At 34.2% G+C, this 16,111-nt stretch overlaps 1 protein-coding gene across 4 annotated transcripts in view; it reads right to left on the reverse strand.

Annotated features, from left to right (window-relative positions):
* The window catches only part of ZC3H12C (zinc finger CCCH-type containing 12C), an 83,240-nt gene that overhangs the window by 18,846 nt on the left and 48,283 nt on the right, over positions 1–16,111 (reverse strand). For all 4 annotated transcript variants that reach the window (XM_072611165.1, XM_072611168.1, XM_072611167.1 and 1 more), the window contains exon 2: positions 5,608–6,371. In XM_072611165.1, coding sequence (XP_072467266.1) covers positions 5,608–6,299 — 692 coding nt within the window. In that variant the 5' untranslated portion in view covers positions 6,300–6,371. The remainder of the gene's footprint in view (positions 1–5,607; positions 6,372–16,111) is intronic.

A 16,111-nucleotide genomic window follows, 5' to 3' on the forward strand; every position in this document is an offset into this window, starting at 1 on the left:
TAACAGATTTGGAAAATAGATCAAGGAAAGATAATTTAAGAATTATTGGAGTACTGGAAAATCATGATCAAAAAAGAACCTAGATATCATATTTAAAGAAATGATTAAGGGAAACTGTCCTGATATCCTAGAACCAGAGGGAAAAATAGAAATTGAAAGAATCCACCAACTACCTTCTGAAAGAGATCCCAAAATGAAAACTCTCAGGAATATTACAGTTTAATTCCAAAGCTCCTAGGTTAAGGAGAAAATACTGCAAGTGGCCAAAAGAAACATTCCACAGTAAAGATAACACAAGATTTAGCAGTTTCTACAGTAAAGGATCAGAGAACTTGGGCTATAATATTCCAGACAGCAAAGCAGCTAGGATTACCTATCCAGCAAAACTGATTCTAATCCTTCACTGCAAAAAAATGGATATTTAATGAAATAGAGGACTTCTAAGCATTGCTGATGAAAAGGCCAGAGATGAATAGAAAATGTGACTTTCAAATATAAGACTCAGGAGAAGCATAAAAAGGTACATAGAAAAGAGAAATCATAAAGGATTCAATAGGGTTAAACTGTTTACATCCCTAATGAGAACATGACTTGTAACTTCTAAGAACTTTATCATTATTAGGGCAATTAGAAGGAGCATATATAGACAGAGGGCATGGGTGCGAGTTGACTATGACTGGATGATATGAAAACAAATAAAATTAAGGGATGTGAAACAGGGATGTACTGAGAGAAGGGGAAAGGGAGTTAGAATGGAGAAAATCATGTTACATAAAAGCAGCATGAAAGAGGTTATGCAGTGGAGGGGAAGACTGGGCGTGGGTGAGTAAGAATTGAACCTTACCCTTATTGGAATTGGGTGAAAGAGGGAATAACACATATATTTAGTTGGGTATAAAAATCTATCTTAGCCTAGATGGAAGAAAATAAGAGAAGGAGGTAGGGCAGAAGGGAGGTTGGATGGGGGGAGGCAATGCTGAGAAGCAAAAAACTTTTGAGGAAAAGAGAGAGAGAGAGAAACAGAGAGAGACACAAAGAGAGAGACAGAGAGAGACAGAGAGAGAGAAATAAACAGAAAATAGGATGGAGGGAAATACACAGTAATCCTAACTATGAATGTCAATGGGATGAATGCATTCATAAAACAGAAACAGATAACAGAGTGGATTACATGATTGAGACATAAAGGTGATACAATAAGAAAGGTAGGGTACCATGGAATAGTTTGACCTGTCAGATCTATGGATAAGGGTAGAATTTATGACATTACGGGATATACAATAAATAATTTTGATTACACTAAATTAAAAGGCTTTTGCAGAAACAAAACCAATGCTACTGCCAAGATTAGAAGAAAAGCAGATAATTGGGAAAAAAATTTTTACAGCAAGCCTCTCTGATAAAGGCCTCATTTTTCAAATATATAGAGAACTGAGTCAAATTTATAAGAATACAAGCCATTCTCCAACTGATAAACAGTCAATGGATATGAACAGGTAGTTTTCAGATGAAGAAATTAAAGCTATCTATAGTCATGTTGGAAAAAAATGCTCTAAACCACTGATTGGAGAAATGCAAATTAAAACAATTCTGAGGTACTAGCACAAATTAGATTTGACAGAAAAGGAAAACGGCAAATGTCACAGGGGATGTGAAAATTGGGACACTGATACACTTTACAACTTTAGTGGAGTTGTAACCTGAACCAGCCATTCTGGAGAGCAATTGGGAACTGTGTCCAAAGAACTATAAAATCGTGCATACCCTTTGACCCAGTAATACCACTGCTAGGTCTATATGTCAAAGAGATAAAAAATAAAAAAGGAAAAGGACCTATTTACCAAAAAAAAAAAAAAAAAAAATTATAGCAGCTCTTTCTGTGGTGGCAAAGAACTGGAGACTGAGGGGATGCCCATCAACTGGTATATGATTTTGATGGAATATTAATGTGCCATGACAAATGACAAACAGGAGGCTTTCGGAAAAACCTGAAAAGACTTGCATGAACTGATGCAAAGTGAAGCGAGTAGAACAAGGAGAACATTGTAGACAACAATAGTGTATGACTATCAACTGTGAATGACTTAGGTATTCTCAAAAATGCAGTGATCTAACAAAATTCTGTAAGATTTATGATGAAAAATTCTATTTGCCCCCCCAGAAAAAAACTGAAGGAGTTTGAATGCAGATTGATGCACTTTTCACTTTATTTTTTCTTATTTTTGGAGGGGTGGTTTAGAAGGGTCTTTGTTTTCTTTCACAACATGACCAATATGGAATTATGTTTTCTATGACTGCCTATATTCAATAACCTACATTCAACTGTTTGTCTTCTCAATAAGAGGGGAAGGGAGCAAGAGAATTTAGGAATCAAATTTTTTAAAAACTGAATGTAAGAAATTGTTTTACATGTAATTGGAAAAAAATTTTTAAAAAAGCTCCAAGAGGTCATAAACTTATAGACTACTCAGAAGCCATATGCCTACATACCATGAATATTTTCTTCAAAGAAGAGAACTTGAGGGTTGCTGGACATGGCAAACACTGTAAAACATCACAAGACATAAATGGACTATTCCAAAAGAAAGGAAATGACTAATTATTGATGTGGGAAATTTATTAAAATAAGACCATCAATGAATTAGAATAAAGGCCAAAATCAACATAAATAAAAAATTATAAGAAGACTAGGCAAATATTTGCAACATTTTAACATGACTTAATAAGCTGCTGACCGTATAATGAGAAGTGGGAAAAGAAAAAAGATATGACCACAATTATCATCATTTTCTATACAAACTTACCCCAAGAAAAGCAGTCACCATAATAAGACACAACTACAAACATTCCCCCTTTCTGCAAAGCAGAGATACACAGCAAATTTCGTTCAAAACACAAATTCATTTGCACAACTCCATGTAGAAGGTTGGTGAAAGATTTTAAGCAGTTTTGTCACATAAAACAACAAAAATCAGTAGTAACAAACAAATCTACAGAAATCTTGGTGTACGATTCAAATGGGCTACAACATCCCAAGAACGTTCACAAAAGATTTGGAAACAGGACAACACGTTTATTCATATTTCCATAATGGTATCTTTTTTTTTAATCTGAAAGGACAGGTGAACTACCACATTGAGACTCTAATACTTCAGCCCCAGTACAGAAAATAAAGTCAAGGAAGAACTGCTGGTACCAGATCAAGCGCACTTCAAGGAAACCTGCTAAAGGCAACATAATCACTTGGGAACCATTTTAAAAAATATCTCAGGGAGAAGTAAAATACCAAAAGCCTCAGATAATCCTTTGAACAAAAAAGACAATGGAAAGAAATTCAGTAAATACAGATACATATATCTACTTCCTCAGCTTTTCTGAGCATTATCTACACATCCATGAGTATAACCTCAATGAACATACAGGAAGAGAACAGGCAGACTCACTTAGGATTCTTTAGAGCTAGGTGCACTATTGACTTCAAGGTGCAGGGGACTATCATTGCTTTTATTGCTAATAGAAACAAAGATGGATTCTGTGGAATACAGCCTTAAAGGAATCTCTCATGAATTTGTTACACATCTATAAGATTCCTTGAGAGAGATATTTTTTTAAAGATATTTTTGTCAGTGATGTCAAGTACTAGATAATAATAGAAGATGGATTCCTTATGTAAGGTGAGGTCCTCCAGAGGCACGTTAGTGGATTATACTGTGTTGATTATATCAAGACAGACCATTATTGGGTTTTATTTTATAAAATATATAATTAAATAAAAGATCATCAGAAGAATTCATAGAAGTAAAATTAAATGGATGAAAATGACAGTTGTTCAGACATGTGTGTCCAACATGCAGCTGAGTGGCAGGTCAACTGAGTTAATACATCTGAATTAATTCATCTGAAGATGAACAAATGAATTGGGCCCAGAACTGAATGGGAAGAAGACAGAGATTAGACTGCATTAAGGTAAATTGTGTATTGTTTTGAACAATCTCAAGCTGCTCCCCAGCACAAAAGATTGTTTTTTTTAATGAAAATATTTTTCTGGCTATGATGCATGGTTATGAATTCTGGAATACTATTTTTCCAGTGAATCAAAGGCAAGTGACCCAAAAGGCAATGCAATGACTGACATATAGTGAGTGAAGGTAAGCTTCAACACATTTTCAATGAGGACCTACAGGAAAGAAGTAGTATAAAGGACACCTTTCGAAAAAATGTGAGTGTATGTAGACATGTGCCCAGTCATGTGTCAAAAACATGTGAAAACTGATGGACTTCTCTGTTAAAAAAAATGTAAAGCAAGCAACATGATGACTGAGGCCTCAATGGATGAGAGAAGATCCTGGGCAGAATTCCACAGGATGAGAGTATATTGATGGACTGTGATCTACACTAGTGAAAGGAATACCCACATTCCTACAGTACCTAGAGTTATGCTGAGGTACTGAAGCTTTGACAAAATATATTTTCTGGTGGTAGAGGGGAACAAAAAAATCCATACTTTCTATCTTCTTTGGATGTTAAAAATTAGACTAGCTTCCTCTATTAGCTGGTGGAGGGGAAAACTTTTTCTTCTTTCATAGTTATTTGAGAAAATGCTACTGGATGCAATATCTATTATTGTACGTCTTTTTTTTAAAACTAAAACTAACCAAATCCATTGTTACATCAAAAGATTGCTGTAGATAGTATATAAAATGGTTTTGCATCACAAAGTATAGGCAAAGAAGTAACTACTATGTTAACTTACAATTGGGGTGGCCAGTGGCATCTGAATGATTGCTAATTCTGAAAATGCATTTTTTTTTAATTTAGAGTTCCCCAAATTACTATTTGGTAGTTCACTAGCCACTAAACTTTTGTTCATCAGTAATCTTAGGCCAAGAAATTTATTAACTTTTCCTGACCATCTAAATTAAAAACATGTATACCAGATAACAAAATGTTCTCACATCTGCACAGTATTTCTCAATTAACTAGAAACATTTGAATAACTTCACTGTGCAAAGCAAACTCATCTAAAATGAACAATTCAAAGAATAATTCACAAAAATTAAGCCATCGAAATATTAATTCCTTTTCACTGGTGGCTTACCCAGTTAAGTTTTCTTAGCATTTATTCAGTTTTTTCAGTTCCCAAAGATGCTATTCCTTAACTATAGTTCTTAAGATGGATTAGGAAATCAAAAAATAGTTGCAACTTTTTCTCACATAAGGAAAAGCATCTAATTTATCTTCCAAGAATTAGGATTTCTTTCCCCAATGGTTATTAGTTCTCATAGAGAAATAGGTAGTTGATTGTATCTATTGTTGCATAGTCTCACAGAATTTTCATTTCTAGCATATCAGTGAACTGATATCCTTAAAGCATGTGCACCAATACAGGAAAAAAAAGTAAGAACTGGTGAAAAATCTGAGAATGTATTTGACATTAGGAGCAAGGTAAGGAAAAAAGAATTTAAATAAGTAACAAACGAGACTGTTCTGAATCAAGAGAAATGGAGAGATAACTTAAATCATTTTGCTATGATTATGATGATACAGACAGTCACAAAACAAGAACTCACTTAGGCAACAGTTAGTGAGGAAAGGTTTCCTACGTACCTCATCGCCACGTTGCTGCCATCAATAACTACTGGTCTCAGATTCTCACCATCATCTGTCACCATCTCCTGAAGGGGCGAGTCAGATCTCTGGGATTCTAGGGAAGATGTTTCTCTAATTACGCTACTGTTAACGGTACTAACAGTTGGGTCAGTTTCACTTTTATTTCCAAGTTTGACCAGTTCTCCTAAGATATCATTGATTAAAGCATCAGTACCAAGTTTATTGAGCACAAGCTGTACCTGTTCTTCAGAATAACCTAGTTTAAGTGCAAACTCCAGTTTGGCTTGGTATTCTTTCACCACATCAGGGGGCTTCTTCACTTCCTTAGGCGCTGTCTGCGTCTCCTCCGTTTTGAGGTCTTGCAGGATTTCATTGCATTTGAAGATGTGAGGCTCTAAACAAGGAGATCTACATAGCTGTCTATGAGTCTTAGTTAACAAGCATGACTCTACTGCAATGCTACCCAATTGTTCTGAATCATTATCAGAATTTGTGTTTTCTTCTGAGTCACAACTAGAGCTTCCAATATCTTCAGATACGATCTTTTCTGCATCTTCCTTCCTACAGTTAACTTTATTCATTGTTGGTTTCTCCAACACTGACCAAGGTACAATAGCACTTATATGTGTGTCAGTGCTCTCCACGTAAAGGTGGCCTAGGTCATGCCCCAAGTGATCTTTCAAGCCCATGAAGCTGCTGCATGTATTTGACTCCACTTTGCTGTTTTTTCTGTGTTCCTGGAGATAACCTGCTCTGTATTCCTAGAAAAATAGAAAAACAAATTACAGTATTAGGCAACTACCTTCACATATTTGAAACTTCACATTACAAAATCCAGTTTAACTTCAATCAAGATAACTGAAAGGCAGATGGTCATTCACATACATAAAAAACTTATCTAGAATTGAGAATATTCAAAACACGAAAAAATCTTAGGCACCATATTAATTGAGTTTTAGGATTAAGCTAGTGAAAACTACCTCCCATTTTCTGTAATATAATTCATAAGAGCTTCAATTACTAGATACCCAACACAGAATGCCTGTTTTTACTCCTGAATCAACTGAAGAAGCATTTCTTAAGAGCTTGCAATGTACCAGGTGCTGGGAGGCCAAAGACAGAATGAAGCAATCTCTGCTCCCAAGGAGATGACATTTTATCAGAAGACACAACATATATACGTACAAGTAAAACCAAAGTAAAATTTTTAGTTGAGGAAGAAGAGGCACTAGCAGTTGGGTGAATTAGGAAAGAACTAATGAAGGAAGTAGAGTTTCAGCTGAGCCCTGAAGGAATCTTTAGTTTCTGAGAAGAAAAGGAGAAGATGGAGTTTATTCCAGGTATGTGACACAATTTATACAAAGCCAGCAAGGCAGGAATTCTATGAGTCAGGAATAGTAAGAGGGTCCATTCAGCTGAACCATACAGTGAATGAAGAAGAGTGATATACAGTAAGGCCAGAAAGGTAAGCTGTGGCCAGTCTATGAAAGATTTTAAAAAGCCAAAGGGTCATATTTTATCTTAGAATTAATAAGTTTCTTTGACTTTAAGAAACATCTGGTGTCCAACACTCTCCAAATTTAGCTTGGAAGACATATGAGGTCTTTAAGCACCTTGCCATCTTGCTAGGACTCAAAGCACATCCTTCACTCGTATGGACTTCCAGAAGGAGAGTTACTACGTACAAACCTGGAAGCCCCACCAAGATAAGCTAACAGAATAGGGTTTAATGAAGAGGCTATGACTGCCATTTGTAGAAGGGGTATACACATGACCAGATTCTTAATTAAAATGTAAGGAATAATAACTCACTTTAAGATTTACAAAATAGATTTTGCACAATAACCCAAAACCTTGTTTAAAAAAGAAAGGTAAGTATCGATCAACAAAGACAAAATGATCAATGGTCCACATTATTTGCACCATTTCTAATTGTATGAGTATTCCTGATCATTAGCTGACATGAAACTTTAAAGACTACATTTTACAGATGAGGAAACTAAGGTTCAAGGAGGTGAAATAATTTGTCCATGTTTCAACAAATACTAAGGGTCAGAGGCAGGGTAGAGGCTCACATCTTTCCCAATGCTAAATCCAGCATTTCCCCAATATATGATAGTGCTCACTATATACTACAGAAAGAACTTAGGTATTCCTATGAAAAACCACATGTTAAAATAAATGACCCGAAATTAATTTCAAGATAAATTACATTATACTTGAAGAGCACCACCCCTACAAATAAATATTTAATTAACACTGCGACATAGAAACAAGAATTTAAAATGCTTTAGAACACAAAACTATAAAAAAGTTCATGTATGTCACATAAACAAAACAATATGTATAATTAACATTAATTAGTCATTCCAGGGGGGTTTTTAGGACATGGACAGGAAGATGCAGAAAAGCTCTATGGATAGGGGGAGAGTTCATAACCAATCAAGTGACAGAAGGATCACAGAAAATAAAAGGGACAATTTGATTACACAAAATTCACAAGTTTCTCTAAGAGTTAAATGAGAAAAATTTTATCCAGCAAATTTACCTGATAAAGGTCTCATTTTCAAGATACAGAAGGAACAAATTAACAAAAATAAGAGCCATTCCTTAATTGATAAATGGTTTAAAGATACGAAAAGGTAGTCTCAAGAGAAGAAACTCAAGCTATCTATAGTCATATGAAAAAAATGCTCCAAGTCAAAGATAATTGAATAAATGCAAATTAAAGCAATTCTGAGATCCTACCTCACACTTATTAGATTGGCAAAGTTGACTTAAAAAAGGGAAAATGATAAATATTGGAGGGGCTGTGGGAAAACAGGCATATCTGCGTGTTGCTAATGGAGCTGTGAATTGGCCCAACCATTCTGAAAATAATCTGGAATTATGCAAAAAAGCAAGTAAACAGTGCATGTCCGCTATTACATCAACACCCCAAAGATATGAAAAAGGAAAGGAAGGTCTTATTTATAAAAAAATACTCATAGTAGTTGTTTTCACAGTGATAAAAAAACCCAAACAAATCCAGAAACTAAAGGGGTACTCATCAATTGAGGAATGGTTGAACAAATTGTGGCATATAAAGAAATACTACTGTGCTATAAGGCATGAGGGGAAAAAAAGATGGTTTTAAAGAGCCATGGAAAGGCTTGTATGAATTAATACAGAGTGAAATAAAGTAAACCAAAAGAATAATTTATATAACATCAATACTGTAGAAAAGAAAAAATTCAGAAACACTGAAAAACTCTTTTCTATTAAATGATCAAGTGTGATTCCAAAGGACTGAGAATACTGCCTATGAATAAAAGAAAGATGATGGACTAATATGCAGAAAAAGATGCAGTTTTGGATATGACTAATATTGGAATTTGTTTTACTTGTTTGTGCTTGCTTGATAAGTGAATTTTTTTTTTAAAAAAAAGGAAGAGCCTTCAAGGCATGGGGGTTAGAAGGGGGCGGGGCGGGGAGAGGAGAGGAAGAGGTCAATGCAAAGACATTTTAGCTTCACCTGTGAGAAAGAGTAACCAGGCCTATACAGATGGATTGTAGAGACTATATGGAGAAAACTAAAGACTGGAAAGGTGGGAAGGGACCAGGTTGTGAAGAGCTTTAAATGTTAAACAGAGGATTTTATATTGATCCCAGAGGTAACAAAAAATCACCAATGTTTATTGAGTAAGGGAATGTCATGGTCAGAGCTGCACTTTAAGAAAATCACTGGTATACCTAAGAGTGGTGGATTTGGAGTTCAAACCCAGTTCAATACCTGTAAGACCTTGGGCAAATCTCTCACCTCTTCTGGGCTTCAGTTTTCCTGACCATGAAACAAGAGCGCTAAGACTAGATGTTCTCTGAGGTCCCTTCTAGTTCTAAAACTTAGGATTCTATGATCGAGTCTATGAGTAAGATAAATACCACATATTCTATACTTGACTGAATTTTGTAGCAGAAACATATTACTCCTGTATTACTTTGGAGAAAATTAACTCCTGCAGTATTCACAGTAGTTCACCATTTCTCTTATTCTTTCCCCAAAGGAATATATATATATATATATATATATATATATATATATATATTTGCTTTAAGGCATTTAAAAGTCAGGTGTTTTGCTCATTTTTTCCCCTTCTCTTAGAAATTTTATTTCTTCCAATGATCTGTTTTTGAAGTGAAATTACTTTCTCATGCATCTCATTGTAACAAGGTGTTCTAGTTCTGCTATTAAAATAATTAGTGTGCAGTGCATCAGAATGAAATGAGTGAGGCCGTGGGTTTAGGTGAAAAATGTCAGCCAAGTGTGTGTAGGATTTTAGAAAACTGCAGCTTCATCTGAGATAGTCACAGGACAGTGATTCAAATATTCTTTCAAAGAAAAGCAGTGTCAAAATTTTAACATCTCTTATTTAAAGAAGTTATGTATCATCTTTGTAATTGGTTAAATAAATTGATGCACCTTATTTTTGAAAAATCAGTCATCTATATCTTTGTGAACCTCCTATTTGCCAAATATGGGTAAGAGTTTCTTTATAAATTTAATGATTCACAATAACTCACACAGATGCAGATACAAAATGCAATTGCTAGTTTAATTTAAAAAACACTTAAAATTCCTTAAGCACAAAATTTTTCTATGCTTTTATATAGTTTTGGATTAGAATATAAAATATATATAGAATACGCAGAAAAACTATTAAAAAAATTATAGTTTTACTTGATAACTTGCCATTCTTTCGTTCAAAGGGAATAGTAAATTGTTCCTGACACTTGTTCTGGGTCTAAAATAAATTATAAGGTGGAGTGTGTGTATTCATACATACACATGTATGCATATACACTTGACCATGAACCATCACCCATTTAATTTTCTTAGTTTAATATGGGAACATAAGTGAAATAATTTAGATTTAATGCAAAGAAATTTAAAAATCAAATCTTTATGCTCAGTGATTTATTAACTACTGTAATATACTGACACCATAGTGCCAGTAACAATTCACAACAGCACCCTAATAAAGGGTTACAGTTAAAAAGGAAAACCTGCCCTGTGGCCTTCACAGAGCTCCCCCCAAAAGTATCTTAAACAAGAAAAACCTACTGGAAGCTAGGCTGCCTAGCAACCAGTCTCTTGTTGCTAGGATGCACTCCTTTAACACGCCATCATGAATGCTAGCACAGTGAAAGTATAATTTGGTATGAACAAAAGCCTATGAAAGAGACTGGGACTTAAGTGCGTCTGGTTTACCCTCTGAGAACAATGCAGCTGCCAAACCAATCTGGAAGCTCCGACATCATTGTTCTGTAAACCCCACAATCTGCTCTGACTGGAGGAAGTATATTTAATAGGCAACATTTCTGATCTCCCCAGAAAAGTTTGGGTCGATACAAGCACTACTATAGCAGGATACTTCAAGATAAAGAATCACTGCCCCAATCCATATCTTATACTGTGAAATGTCATTCTTATATTAAAGTGGAGCGTTCTTCTTTGAAGCTATATCAGAATATGAAAAAAGTACTAAGGAAGTTGCAGAGAATCAGCAAGATTGTTAGCAAGATAATTGACATATTAAATTTATACCTTTAATCAAAATGTCCTTAAAAATTGCTAAAACATAGAAAATACCACATATACTAGTAATCTTCAAAACCATATTCATGAGGAAAGTATAAAATGAACAAAATCTGATATTATAGCAAATTAATTTCTCCATCTTAAAGATAAAATATGAAAAAATTTGGAATTCTCTTTTTTCTGATACTAGGTAAAACACATATTCCTAACACAGAACTTACAATACAATTAAAACTACAGTAATGCATCATTTGTAATAAGGTGTATATTGCACATGACTTGGGATTTTAATGTTAACAATATTTATTTACCAAAGTCTTAAGAAATCACATTTCTGTATGAACATCTCTTTTCTAATATATAATTCCTGGCTTTTCATAGCTTATTATACGTATAAAACTTTGCAATCAATAAAATTAAATTTTCTAAAATAATTTATAATTTGGATTACTGACTCATTTTATATGTCTTCTTTCCCTTCTGTACTCTAAATTATTTAAACTTTATGGTGTAACTCTCAGAGATCTGTTCAAAGACGAGCATCATAATTTATTAAACCTGACCTTGTAATTCTCATGAGTTTTAGAGCTAGGAAAAGGACAAGCCATTACAACGAAAAGGCCATCCATGGGAAACAAGGTCAAATTATCAGGAAAATGTATTACATATATGTTTTACATCAACTTAAAGAAATTTTAATCTAGTTTTTCAGGAGACAGTACTTAAGATAAATGGCAAGGGACTTTGGTTTTCACTATCCTTAAAACTTCAATTTCTAGCATGCCATAAAGCTTACTAATGAAACAGACGTAAATGTAACATATGTAAAACCAGGACAGCCTCCTCCAAAAAGCACGTTTCTGAGAACACATTTCTTGGAAACATTCAGTAAAAAAGGAAATTGCCAGTCATTTAAAGTTTACTGCTAAAGCATATTTTTATAATTATGAAGAACCTGTTGCTAATAAAGACTTATTAGCACCACGGTTCTAAAAATAACTAATCTGCAGGGACTTTGGGAAGTTAGTATGACCACAATTCATGCTTAAACAACTGAAAATGAATAATCATTTTAGAAGGTGAAAAAGCTAACTAGAAAAATGCTGATTGGAAAATAACTAGATTTTTGGGTTTTATAGTGGGGAGAAGATAAACCTTTTAAAAAGGTGAAGCTGAATACATTTCCATGAATATTATACTTTTAGACAATTATAAAATCATTTTATGCAATATTAGTGACCTTTAAAATAAAGGCTAAACAATCAATCCTATTTATTTGGTAATGCAGAAATATCACCTCCACCATTTCTTTAAGTGTTTATTTTCCAATTCTCAAACACGGAACATTAAACACTCGAATGTGTGTGGGACACCCAACACATATGCACACATACACTCATTTCAAAAGAAATACAGATTTTTAATCAATTTCTAGGGCTTATTTTGGCTTTAATACACTATTCTCTAACAAACAAATTCCTTACCATCAGATTCAGAGATATAAGGGCCCTTAGCCTAAACGTAAGTATCAATACATACACTGCTTCTCTATCACATCACGTTTCCTCAGATATAGTATCTCAAGTTACAATTTTTTAACGAGCTTTTCAAAGCAGTTATGTAAGTGTTAGAAATCACCCTTCTTTGTTGAGTTCCCGTCCTGCCTCTGACATTTTATGTAAGTCATTCAGCTGCTGCCTGCCTCAGCTTCCTCATCTGCTGAATGGAGTCAATGATGGTACCTATCTCCCAGGGTTATTAGGAGGATCATGCGAGTAACACATGTAAAGTGATTTGCAAACAATAAAGGGACATGGAAATGCTGGCTATTATTACTGCTGTTGTTCTTATGAATAGCTACATGGTTAAGTTAAAGGGGGAAAATCCAGCCTTATAAGCTGACCTTTACTAACAAACTTTTGAAATGTTAACTGAGTGATTTTGATATATTCAACAGTTGCAGGAAAATTTCTTGTATGGTTCTAAAATGTCTCATCAATAAAAAAACCATATTTTCTAGAAATTGCTATTAAAATAGACCTGCCTAATATCAAATGAAACTACAGTCAAATGCTTTTTTACATATTTTTCACATTCTAAACAAAATGTGAATCGATGCTATATAGACGTGTTAAAATAATATATTTGTTTTAACATAAAACTATGCCATGAAAGTAGGTACTGGTTAGCGACCCAAACGATAATAGTAAAGAGGACAATACAAAAAAATAATGAATATGTAATAAATACCTACGGCTGCAGTTTCTATGTATTTAATTACCATTGTGTTTCAGTGAGTGCTGTTGTCTGCATCCCTCTAGCGAACAAAGGGAGGATGTCCCATTGAACAGATTGGTTAATGCTCTGGGGCAACAGATGTCTACTGGAACTGCAGGAGACCAGCAACTGGTGGCCTGCCCATCTTCTGAAAACTTTCAATAGACTTATGCATATGTTCACACAATAGGGCATGTGGTAGAAATGAAAACCCCCTTTTAACCCTTTATGTCCTCTCCCTCCCAAATGATATATGAAAATCTTTTGAGTCTTTTCCGTCAACCCTTGAGAACATTCTTGAAGACACTGGTTCACGGAGAATTACTTTGGAAATTCTTCAACCTAATAGTTGAACTTATGAAGGGAAAAAAAACCCCTACATATGAATTCACACTGGAATGAATATTACAAAGCAGTTTCTGAAGTCACCAGGAAGTGCTAGAAGACAGTTTGTTACCATCTGACACTATTTAAAGTCCACTAATTGAGTCACAACAACAACAAATTGCCAGTTTTGCCTAAATCAATCCTGGTCCTAGCCTGGACTCTTCTAAAACTATGAGGAGGAAAAAAAATCTGAGATATCTTATCAGAATTTGTATGGCACTCAGAGATGATACAGACATTTAAAAGGTTATCAGAGTCTCTGCAAGGTGGTCTCATTTAAAAATTCATAGCTTGTCACTGAAAGTGCTTTTAAAAAGTTTTCTAATTTGGAAAGCTGCCATTTCTAAAACACTGCAGAATATCATGTCATAAAGTGTAATACCGCTCTAGGAAAACATAATCCAAAAGACAAGACACTTGATATTTAAAAGGCATGCAGTTTGGGGTATTTTGGAGATTATGTGCATATATTTCTGTATATATGATATATATTTACATATATATGTATATACACACACACACATATATATTTGTATACACCCATAATCCACAGTCTAAGAATGTAAACACTGGTATGAAAAATCTTTTGACTTTTCATCAGTAGTGCTTACCATTCTCTCCAGACTCCAAAATGATATTCTGAAGAGTTAGTAAAGTTTAATTTAAGACAGTTGGTAAACCAAATACTTACGTTATCAGGAAAACACAAAGACATTGGTTTCTGTATCAGCTTCAACAGTAACTCCTTAACCCAATTTTAGCTGCAGACTTCCAGGCAGGCAAGAAGAACAATGAATGGTTGAACAGATGGAATGGCAATGTCTTTGCTTAACCTATTACTGAGTGGAAGAGCAGCCAATCCTAGGCCAGAAAGCTCACAATTAGTTGGCTAGGCAGATGCAAGGCAACCTCAGCACCCTGCGTCAGGTTCGTAGGTTTCTAAGATAAGCAAGTTGATGTCATTCTCAGGGTCTGCCCCGGGCAGCATGTGTATTAACGAGGGGTGTGTAGCAACAATAGACCATACAAAGAGGACTAGCAGGCAGCTGCTGTATGAGAGCCAGAGTCATTAGGGAGCAGGCTGCCAACAAGAAACACCTGGCTTGGGCAGACTTCAGCTTTCTCTCATTGTTTCTAATTCAAGAAACAAAGAAAAGGAATTATTTTTTACAACAGTAAAAGTTGCTTGTTTCAAAAAAAAAAAAGTTTAGAATATACTGTTATTAAATACTTTTCACATCTATTGCAAGTAATAAAGGAAAATGTGTTTCACAAAAGCAATTAGCTGCACTCTCTTTGCTTTAAAGACAAATAAGTCACTAATACAATGAGACAGGTTGCTAACATTAAAAAGGCACCTATCACAATAAAAATATTTATTTTACAAAAATGCCAAGAAATCTAAATTGTCTTTTCTTGCCTCATACCTAACAAGCCATTAATCTGATGCACAAAATATTTGCTTCAATGAAGAATAAAAGTATTAAAAAAAAACAATTAGCCCACTAGAAACCCAACTGGTCTAGTCCTTAGTATATGAAAACTATTTAAACTTAGCGTTAAAGAGATATCTCCCTTCAGAAATGACAAAACTATTTAAAAATTTAACTAACATTAGCATTACCCAGCTTTCCTATTTTAAATGGCAATGTAAAATTATGTTAAGTTTTATAAATTTTTAAAAGGGGGTTAAAAAGCCTACCTTTAACACATATTAGGGTGCAATTTTATATGAGAGTGTTAAGTCTACAAAAGCTTTCACATTTCCTTAATCATATGCCAGATTCAATAGAATTTCACACAGGAAACATAAGTTGTCTTTATTAAAGATAAAAAACCCCATAATAATAATTATTCTTTAAATGCTATTAGGTGCAAGAACTAAGAAGCCTCTTGAGTGTGGAGACTACTTTTCATAAAAATAGTTTTAAAGTTCCCAAATGAATAACATTTCTAATATCTATTAATTCTGACAAGAATTAATTCCTTCAGGATTTTTTTTAAATTATAAGGAATAGTACTGAAAAAAATGCAGTAAGAATTCAAACATTAAAACAAAATTTTCCAAAAAAGTTTCTCTAAAGAAAAAAAAATCCCCAATTCATCTTGCTTCTGTTCCTGTAGAATGAATGTTCCTTGAAGGCAGGTGCTATTTTTTGTTTTTGTCCTTATATCCCCAATGTACAAGTCCACAGCCTTGAACATAGCAGATGCTTAATTTTAATAAAATGATTCTTAGAATGAACTGAGCCAACACCA

The sequence above is a fragment of the Notamacropus eugenii genome, chromosome 5 (assembly GCF_028372415.1).
Source record: "Notamacropus eugenii isolate mMacEug1 chromosome 5, mMacEug1.pri_v2, whole genome shotgun sequence".
Taxonomy (NCBI): Eukaryota; Metazoa; Chordata; class Mammalia; order Diprotodontia; family Macropodidae; genus Notamacropus; species Notamacropus eugenii.